Genomic DNA, 11034 nt, shown 5'->3' on the forward strand with positions numbered 1-11034 from the left:
TAATGTTATACAATAATTGACGTATGTAGTTTGATTGAAATAGATCAGTAACTACTTAATAAATACTCATAAATACTGATTTTCACTTTTTTTAAATAAATAAATTGGAATGCATTTTACCAACCCCAAACTGGACATTTAAGCAGGTGGATCCATGGAGCATTCGTCAGTGATTCTGCATGTATTAAACTGTGCATGAACCTGATTTATAGTGTTCAGATGGGAAAAGGCTTTGTCTTTATTACCTTCTTACCTTTTCATAGCAGCTAATGTTCTGGCATTGTCCATGAGTCCACTGAAGGCAGCTGAATCTGAGTTGAAATAATGTACTTTCATCCTTCTTACCTTTTGTTTATTAGATTTTTACAGAGTTTAAGGATGTGAATTTAACCTGATTCTCTGTATTTTTTTTTTTTTTTTTTTAAATCTTAAACATTACTGGGTAACGCTTGTCAAGCTCATTCACAAAGTAACACAGACCACATCTGTTAACTGTCTCTGGTCTTAACAAATTAATTCACTTTTTCTTTTTCTTAAACCTTTGTTAAGTGATTTATCACCATTTATTATAATATTATACTCTGCATTTTACATTTTTTCCAATGAAAATCAGTTATTTCAGTTAAAAGTGACTTTTTCAGCAAAGATATCATTAAATGTGTCTGCTGCCATTTTCACAAAACATTAATAAAAAAAAACCAACAAGTTGTCCAAAATTTATCCAGAAGTTAATCCTATTTGTGATAGATGTAGACAAGCACCTGCTACTCTCTTTCACACTTTCTGGTCATGTTCAAGTCTAACCACATTCTGGTCTTCAATATTTGAAGTATATTCAATAATTTCAGGTCTGACCATTGCTCCGTGCCCTTTTATCGGACTTTTTGGTGTACCATTAGAAGATCTCCCTCTACAAAGGCCACAATTAAATAGTATCACCTACTCCTCCCTTTTAGCACGGAGACTCATTCTTTTAAATTGGAAGAATAACAAACCCCCCTCCTTTGGCAGATGGATATGTGATGTCATGTTTTTCTTAAAAATAGAAAAGATTAGATATACATTGAAGGGATCAATGGGGAAGTTTAAGGTGGTATGGCAACCTTTCATTTCTTATGTAGAACAGCTGACAATGCACCTTGACTCCGGTTATTGTGTTTCGTGTACAAAAAGTTTGTGATTTCACAGTGGCACCTCCTTTTTATTTTATTTATTTATTTTTTTTGTTCTTGTATGGTGGCTTATTCCTCTGTTATATGTCTCAGTGTTTCTTATTTTTTGCATGTTTGAAAAACTAAAAATGAATAAAAAAATACATTGGGAAAAAAAAATAAATAAAAAAAACCCCAAGAAAACTCCGATAGAAGCAAATTTGTTTAATTCACAAAGTCATAACAGGATCAGGATTCACATCACAACACACATTATACACATATCCCTTACAGCAAAAGACACACGCAACACCTGCTGATTCAGAATCAGTCCATTGGAATCCTTAAAAAATAAAATTAAAAAAAGCATGGCTGGATGGAAGTGTATGAGGAAAGCCTTTTGTCACAGCTTTACTTTGTTTTCCAAACTATAGTGTAAGAGTGTAGTGTCAGAGTAGTGTATCGCTGGTGGGTATGTAGTGTTAAATCCACTTTGTGAAACAGGCTGTGCATGTGTTTTGTTCCACAGAAGCTTACTTCAGGCTCAGTAGATATAATAATTCCATATGCTCGTGCTTTTGCTAGCGCATATATTTTTCTGACTTCTTTGTAGTGTGCATTGTAACAGGACGTATGATACCTGAGAGCTGGTGTTAAATATGGGAATAACAGGAGCTGAGTCACTGACCAGCCTGTAAGACTTTCAGAACACAAAAAGCTGTAAGAGGTACGTGTAAACAATTATTCCCAGAAACATCCTTATTACCGATGACACGAGAGGCAAGGCAACCGAACAACACAAACACAAACGGTCAGTCGTCTGAGTGACAAAGGCAAATCATGGCTGTCACCATAAGGTGGCCCGTAGACTGGATCAGTCCCTGAATCTAGAGGCTCCCTCATTAAATATGAACGGGTCTGAGGAATAACAGAAGCAGGTTCTTCAAAACATAAAAAGGTGCATTGTACAAAGGAGAACACATTCCAGTTTTTCCACATCCTACGACTAAATCTGCTGCCACAATTTAGCTACTGGGTTGATGATCAGGATACACTGTCACACCGTCTAACATAACTAGTCCTGATCTGCCCACGGACTGTGGGAGCGATGGGGCCTGGACTTGTGATCATCAAACATGTCTGCCCCAGAAAACAATGACAGTACTGTGCAAAAGTGTTCGTTCACTTTTAGTTTGGTTGTATTTCCATCATGAGGTTATTTTTATTTCATGTTTTTATTTTTTGTTTCTGATTTTTGGTTTATTTATTCTTTTATTCTGTTGTTGTTGGTATTATTATTGTAATTGTTTTGTATTGTGTGCTGTTGTTGATTTTTGTGTTTGTTGTGTTGAGTGTATGTACATCCTGTTTGTTGAGTGAGTTGTGGGAAATTGTGGTGCTTTGTTTTTGTATTGTTGATGACCCCAGGAAGAGTAGCTGCTGTGGTCTGCAGCAGCTAATGGGGATCAAATTAATAAACTTAAACTTACATATTTATTTCACTGTTTTTAGTCATGTTGTAAGAGCTGAAATCAGGTAGAAATTAAAATACACTTTTGAAGCTTTCTCCTCTTGGTCCAAATGACTGAATATAAACAGACATGACCGGAGGAGAGCACTAGTGTCACATCTGACTGAATCTGAACAGTGATCAGTAATTACAGCACGCAACAGTCATGTATTCGACTCCCCCGACCTTTGTAACAGAGTAGATTTTCTACATCACAGGTGTCAAATATCGGCCTGCCAAAGGGTTCAATCTGGCCTGTGGGCTGAATCTGTGAAATGCAAAAATTACACTGAAAATATTAACAATCCAGGATGTTTAAACGATTGTAGTTCAGGTTCCACATTCAGCCCAATATGATCTCAAGTAAAATCTATACAATAATACTGGAAAGTCACAGAGTGTCTGTCTGTGTATATCTGCACAGTTCTGAGAAATTGAGATGTTTTTAACTGGCCAGTTTGGTACCTACAGTTGAGGAATAGTCTACATTAAATATCTGGGCAAGTTGATATGATCAATATTTTGGGAGATATTAGTCATTTTGGAATACAATAGCCTTACAATCACGTTGCTCAGTTGACCGGAAGCGCAGTACCATGCAGCATTGTGGGAAATAAAGTTAAAAACAGCAACGATGCATTTACTAACTTCAGTCCCTAGATATCGGTATTAATATGACCCATGGTTCCCCACAGGTCAACACACTAGTACTATTATAACCTATAAATAATGACAACTCCAAATTTTTCTTTTTGTTTCAGAGTAAAAAAGCCACATTACATGAAAATATTTACATTTCAAAACTACCCTTTCACAAAAAAATGTGAATACCCTGAAAAAATATAAACAAACTGAAATATCTTAAGAGAAGTACGTGAAATTTCACCAATATTTGGTCTGTTATTAAATGTTTTGCGTATTTGTAGATCCACTGTGATCTGTAAGTTGTAATTCACATTTGTAAATGATAAACTGAGGCAGAATATTGGTAAAATTGCAGTTATATTTCTTAAAGCTGCGTAGGACTTTCGTCACTAATTTTTTATCAAATCTGTAAAACCCGAGTCATAGCCTAAGTATAACGAATCCATGATTGCACACCTGAATCTCTTCTCTCACGTTGAACAATTTCGAACTGTGCTCCACCATAAACACTCCATATGTTCACAGACGGAGTCGGTAGGTCACTTGGGCATTTTCGGAAATTTGTCACGACATGCATTGTGAGAAGTGGAGCTCCACACAGCCGCAGCAACAAGGTTCTTATTGTTAACGAAAACTAACAAAATGACCAAGACTAGAATTGAAAAAAACATTTTCGTTAACTGAAATAAATATAAACTATAATTAAAACAAAAAAACAATAACTGAAACTGTATTGTGTGCTTACAAAACTAACTAAAACGTATTAAAATTATGGATAAAATTCCCTTCATTTTCGTCTTTGTCAGTGTCGGACTGATATGAAACCGATTTATTTTGCTCAAGACATTTTAGCACCATACGGCACTTCATGGTCCATCACTTCTCATCATTTGTGGTTTAGAGTCGATTTCTCGTCCCCACTCTACCTGGAAACATGGAGACTAAAGTTGGGAGAAAGTCCTGTATGGGATTTATTTGAATTTGATGACGAGGATGATAAAAGATATGAAAAAAATAAAATTAATACTAAAACTAAACTAAGCATTTAGAAAAAAACAAAAACTAATAAAAAACAGCAAACCTGCTCTAAACTAATTAAGACTAACTGAATTAAAGAAAAAAACAGTCAAAACTAAATAAAACTAAACTATAATGAAAACTCCAAAACTATTATAACCTTGCGCAGCAGCAACAACAACAAACACGTCGACCAAGCGAAACTGGGTTAAGTAAGGGTAAGGGTGGCCTAAGACTTTTGCACAGTACTGTACATCTCATGCTGCTTCCCACAAAAATCACTGACAAATTCTGTCATGTGATGTGGGTTGAATGTATACACGCTTATGTTGCTCCCTTCACACTATAAATGTTAATCCATTTCATTCTTTGGTGGGCCCCACCAATTCTAAACGCGTTCCACAGTCCGTGATATTCCACTGATAGATGCTACTGTTCCAGTGTAGGTATGCTTTAACTAACAAACAAGGTGAAAAAAAATAAATATTTGTTTTTTAAAAAAATCATCAACTCAAAAGAAAACACACAAACTTCTCTTTGGGTTGAACACATATACAATCCCAATGATTAAAAAAGAACAAAAAAAATCAGTTCAGGCTACAGTTCAGAGTTGTGTGTGCATGGTGAGTGCAATACTGGCCGGAATAATGCACCAATGCTAAATACTTGCTTGTGATTTGACTTGGGGGATTCATACATTCATATTCATTTTTAATATTTGCCTTGAACAGATGACAGAAACTGCTCAGACCTGAACCCTGTGTAACATTTTAGTCATTTTCAAACACACACCCCCATGTTTGACAACTCTGACTTACGACTGTATGACCTGAAGTCAATCTGTACATTTTACAATCACATTAATTCATAGTTGACTTTCCTGAAGGACTCTTAGGGTCAACAGATGTACAGTAAACCACCACATAAATTGTAAAAAAAAAAAAAAAAAAAAAAAAAAAAAGGGTTTGCAACTAACAACGCCAAAGGCAACAAAGGAAAACACTTAAAGGAATTAAAAACATAAAAACAACACTTACAATCCCAGGTATCCATTAACTCCTTGTGCACACCTCCTCCTGATCCAGTCCCACTTAGTACCATTAGGTCAGGACAAAAGGATTGCAGCAGATTAAGTAAATAAACTCATTATTGTTGTTAATGCGATGAGTAAAATGGAATAGAGGGAAATATGGAGGTAGGATGGAGTAAGAGAGACATTTCTCTGTGAGAACTGAAGAAAAGGGAGGAAAAGGAGGATGGAAATCTGCTGGTGCTTCATTCTGGAGCGCCATTTGTCGTCCCTGCCATCCTTTCTTCATCCCCCTGTTTCTGGTGCTGCAGTCTGGCATATGTCACTGCATCTCCCCTGAAAGAAAGGAAAGGAAGAAAAGACGGAAGAAAAGTCGAGGGGGGACGAAAAAGGTCGGTAATAAAAAAGTTATGTTGAGGGAGAGAAAAGAAAAGGGGAAGCAAGTATGACAGGAGACGCTTGTGTTAACAGCATGGTTATTTTATAGCTCACACAGAAACATATGAATAAAAAGGCTCGTTAGATGTGTTAAAGCGTCAAATAAACATTGAAATAACTGATTAATATGTGCTGTAGTGCATTTAATTTGAGAGCCTGTTATAATCAGTGTTTGGGTGAGACATCAAGAACAATATTACAGTTAATTGCAAATAATATTATTGACAAAATAGGAATAACAATGTCAATTCAAGTTGCTGAGTGCTCATATCTTACTTTTTGCCTAAGGATGCCAGGCCGTAGAGAACTCCGGTAGCAAAGGCAATGGCATTTCCAAACAAGGTAGTAAAGGAAAACTTCAAAATGACAGGAAACAGAGCCATCCTGAAAATTAGCGACCAAGACAAAAGACAAAACGGTGAAAACACAGTAAATCCAATTTAATGATCTGCTGTAAATAAAACAATCGCATATCTGAAACTATGCTGAACACTTTGTGCAATATTCATAACTACCTGGAATTCTCATTTCCCAATTTAATTTTTCATACAGTTCAGCACAGTCTCCAATGACTTCAGCTACAGTCAGTACAGTGGATGGTGGCTCTTACCCACAGTAGAAGAGGGCTTTCTGCCAGGGTTTGAGTTTGTCTGCACGGGCTGCTATTGCGTTAGCAAACTCTATGAACTGGCAGCAGAACGGTACTTCACATAAGAACAGCACGAAGGCATTCAACCTTTAGACAGGAAGAGAGAAGGCAAACAGAGCAGTGACTCATCCTGTGGGACACATGTGGCTTTGGTATAAATGAAGTCTGGAAGAAATGAAGTCAAACACTGTGATGGTCATCCAAGGCATGTCTGCTGGAGCCAATGGATGACTTTAGTGTAACATGTTAATCACAAGACTTTCTCCACAACCCATAGGAGCAGAGGTTATAGACTATATGGGTACTTTTATGAAACCGGTCCCTAAAAACAGGACATGGGGGCTAAAAATTCAAACAAGATGGAGACTAATGTTATGAAGCAAGTTTGGAAGCACTTTGGGTCTATTTTACTGAGATAAAAGAGAAACTATTTTTCAGATAAAACATATTTTTATGCAAAAAGCCGCATGTACCAAGGTAAAAAAGGACACGAAAATTACGTTGTGCTATTTTTTTTCAGATATCTTTTTGTTCTTTCACAAGTACATTTTGGGAATCAAACTAATTATGCACGGCAGAGTGTTTCACAAAAATGGCAGCTGTTGAAAAATCACTCGCGATTTAGCATGTGTTTAAATGGGCAGGTTCCACATGTAACGTGAGTGGACACGATAGGTTACACACAAAACCTGGAATGAGACTGAGATTCATGAAAGACCCACATGACTGGATTAGAAAAACCACCAGGATCAACAAATTTAAGACTGTCTTTATTTATAGTGCTATATGAGACCATTTCAAGTGATGTTTTCAAGATAAAATGCACTGACACCTTTGTAACTTTTCTTGTCCCAATTTTGGTCCTATTTTTGGTCCCAATATTTGATTAAAAATTCATTAATTTTGGGATGGCTCAGAGCAAGAGTATATATTTTTTGCATTTATCTGAGGTCATCATTAGGTACATCCTGAGGGGACATATGTCTAAATTTCTCTTTTATTATTGGGTCTAAAAAGCTCTTAAAGTGCCAGGTACCAAAATGAACCCAGTTTCATAGAAGCACTCATATAGACCGCTCACCTACTGTGTGGTATAGTACGAAAAGACAATGAACTCTGGATGAACAGGTAACACAAGTGCATGATGGGTCAGATCCGGTTCACAAAAATCCACCCAGTATTTTCTACTTTCTGATGAAAATGTTTTTATTCGTTATTAGCTGGTTTTGTTCTTATAAATCAGCAACAAACAAAAGCAAACATTAAGGTAAACACCAAAAACTTACACCATCCAAACTCCTGCAGCAATGTTTAAGGGGTTCACAGTGACACAGTTCCAAACTCCTGCGATGGCACAGGCTGCATGATTTAGAGCACAGAAATAATATTAGAGTTAATCTATAAGATGTTATCTTAATAATAGCCTCTAAAGTGAATCTGGAGGCTATTGTTAAGGCACCATGGGTTAAAGTACTGCACATGTCACAGACATCTAGGCACAGATCAAGTTCAGCTAGTATTAATTAAGTGTGACTTCCACACACACAGTTATTTACAAGCTAAAATATTCCTGCTCTTAGAAGGGAAGTCACACCTCCCCATTAACACCTGGAAGTGTGACTACAAGTATCACAGCCCTTGAAATATTACCATAATGTTAAATTATGTTTTTTTTTTTTTTTAATTGTATCATCTTTAACCCTTTCATGCATAGTGATCACTACAGTGGACAGTTATTCTACAGCTGTTTTCTTGTTTATTCGTGGGTTTTGTTGTTTTAGTTCATTATCAGCCGACAAAGTGGACGCTTATGCATCATCCCATACACTGCAATTCATACCATTACTGTAACTTTGCTGTTCTTGATAAACCTGATCTGCAGTAACATATTTGAATGTAAATCAACTGTTATTTGTTGGACAAAAAGGTTTTTTTTGCATATTATCTCCATGAAGTGAGTAATAACTAGCATTAGAATGTTAAAATGTGAGAAAACATCAGATTAGCAGCATTAAAACATTTTTATTTCATTGTTTTCATCTCACTTTCTGATATTGGGTTTTAAACACGTTTCTTTACTTCATAAATTAAATGCATGGACATTATCTAACGCCATGAAAAGAAAAAAAAAAAAAGAACTCGATCACGTTGTTTTTTTCATGCCTAAGGAGGAATAAAAACACTCCAAAAAAAATATTGACGAAGGTTGTCATAATTCATGCATGAAAGGGTTAAACTCAACTGCCAGAGTATGTAAGACTGCTGTGATGAGTATGATCTGTTACATTTCAGGGTTCATACAGTGCTGCAATTTTAAAATAACACTGCTGTGTGAGAATGGAGTGTCAATATTCCTGCTGTCTCTCTTACAGAAACTGAGGCCTTGAAATATTACCATAATGTTAAATTGTTTTTTTTGTTTTTTTTTAAATTGTATCATCTTTAAACTCGACTGCAAGAGTATGTGAGACTGCTGTGATGAGTAGGATCTGTTACATTTGAGGGTTCATACAGTGCTGCTGTTTTAAAATGACACTGCTGTGTGAGAATGGTGTGTCAATATTCCTGCTGTCTCTCTGTACAGAAGCTGAGGCCAGACAAGCCCACGCTGTCTCAAACAGTGGAAGAATTGTGTGGCATATCCTTCTCCTTTAATAATACAGAGCCTATTGAATATGCAGCGCTCCTGGGGGTTAACATGATACAGGCATGGTGACTCTGGTGTCTCTGTGACGAACACAGAGGAGAGAGCGAGGACAGCAGGTACTGCAGTGCTGCTGGAAAAATGCACAGCCAGCGATAAAAAAAAAAAAAGGAATCACTGTGACCTACTGAGGGAAGACAACATGCCTGACGTGTGCCTGATATTATAGTGTTTTACTATCAAAGAATTGGCTCAAGACAGGAAGCAGCTGTAGAATCAGCAAGCCACGTAAACAGGCGGTGCCCACCTGCTGGTCGGCTGCTGCAATGTAGAGACAATAGGCTGTGACAAGGCTCGTCTGGCCTGTTACACCATTTACACTGAGGTAAATATTCAACATGTTTCACCAGTAAATAATAACCCAGTGCCCCTTCTCTAATGTTACTATTGTCACCCTAATTTTTAAGAATAGGTCAGTCAATACGTGCTACCAGGTAATGATAGATAGATAGATAGATAGATAGATAGATAGATAGATAGATAGATAGATAGATAGATAGATAGATAGATAGATAGATATGAATGAATTTATTTTTGGTTTTACATCAATCATTGTACTCAGTACATTAATCGTAATAAACATAAAAACCAAAAAAGGAATAGGCTAGAAGCAAAAGCTTTTTTTTTTGCATATCCTTTTCATCTAATACACTGCTTACATCAATTTAAATGTGCACAGCATCGAGCACTCACACCATAATAATAAAAAATAAAAAAACAACAACAAAAACATTTCTACCATCTCAATTCAATATTTCTGAATAATTTTAAACTTAAGGTTTTTTTGTTTTTTTTTAAACTTCGCCAAAGGATTGGATAACTTAAATACTTCATAAGGTCCATTCCATAATTTCACACCCACAATCCCAGTTCATCTAGACTTCACATTTGTCCTCACTTTATTCCACTCACGCATATGAAAATCTCTGAAATTCAAATTACTCTCTCTTAATTCCAAGAACCACAACTGGTATTTGAGACAATAATATTTTATCCTTCATGTTCCATATACCCATTTAATTCTTTATTCCTCCTATTAAATATATTTATGTTTGTACTTTCCTTTATCTCCTGTTCTAGATTGTACCACAACACAAGACAGATAGATAGATAGATAGATAGATAGATAGATAGATAGATAGATAGATAGATAGATATTCAATAGTATTTTAAATTGATGCAAAGCACACAACAGATTGCAACCTTTGTGTATATAAGCCTTCAGTACTCTTGCCATTTCCCCAGTAGCACAGTAAACAGACATTTGTCAATTACTTACATATTCCTCCTGCAACCCCAGCTATTTTGCAGAGCCATCGGTACCACCATGTCATCCCATCATCCTCTGGGGTGGCTTTGGTGGACGCTGCGGTCTCCTCAGAGCTCATTGTGGTTTCTGGCTAAAGTTAGCTGAGGCTCCCACCAGATGCAGTCACCAAATAATAGCAAGGCTAAGTTAGCTGCTGGTCACAAACTACCTGCTAACTTCTTTAACACGACACGGCAGGCACTGTCAGTGTTATAACATGTAAATACCACTTGTACAGTCAGTATGTTGTGTGTCCTTTGTTCAGCTGCCTGATGATGTTACCAGGAGGTTCAGTCACAACACACACCAGCAGCCAGAGGGGAGCAGCTAACCGGCTAGCTGATGCTAACAGCACCGCCAGCTGCTAAGAGATAAAACCACCGGAGACACACTTCATCTGTTTTTAACACTCTAGTGATATAATAAATAAAACTTCCCTAAGTAACTTTAACTTAGAAATCATAGATAACTAATGTTCCTCCAGGTTATTTGGAACTGGCAGCTGTTCCGTTGTTCTCCTCCCTACTCCGCCGATAAGCAATGCATTGTGGGAGGGATTTCACTTGCGTCATGGTTTGTTT

General features: G+C 36.7%; 1 protein-coding gene across 2 annotated transcripts; it reads right to left on the minus strand.

Annotated features, from left to right (window-relative positions):
* Nucleotides 1-4823: 4823 nt before the first annotated feature.
* On the minus strand, nt 4824-11034 carry cacfd1 (calcium channel flower domain containing 1). Of its 2 annotated transcripts, none has more exons than XM_030150863.1 (5): nt 10424-11028; nt 7727-7799; nt 6402-6527; nt 6068-6175; nt 4824-5689 (listed from the first exon to the last, which is right to left on the minus strand). In XM_030150863.1, exons 1-5 carry the CDS (start codon nt 10530-10532, stop codon nt 5599-5601), a joined length of 507 nt encoding a protein of 168 aa, XP_030006723.1. In that variant the 5' UTR covers nt 10533-11028; the 3' UTR covers nt 4824-5598. The 2 variants fall into 2 exon arrangements, with proteins under 2 accessions (XP_030006723.1, XP_030006724.1); XM_030150864.1 differs by lacking the exon at nt 4824-5689 and adding an exon at nt 5705-5947 and having other exon boundaries at nt 10424-11034.

Source organism: Sphaeramia orbicularis, chromosome 12, assembly GCF_902148855.1.
Source record: "Sphaeramia orbicularis chromosome 12, fSphaOr1.1, whole genome shotgun sequence".
NCBI lineage: Eukaryota > Metazoa > Chordata > Actinopteri > Kurtiformes > Apogonidae > Sphaeramia > Sphaeramia orbicularis.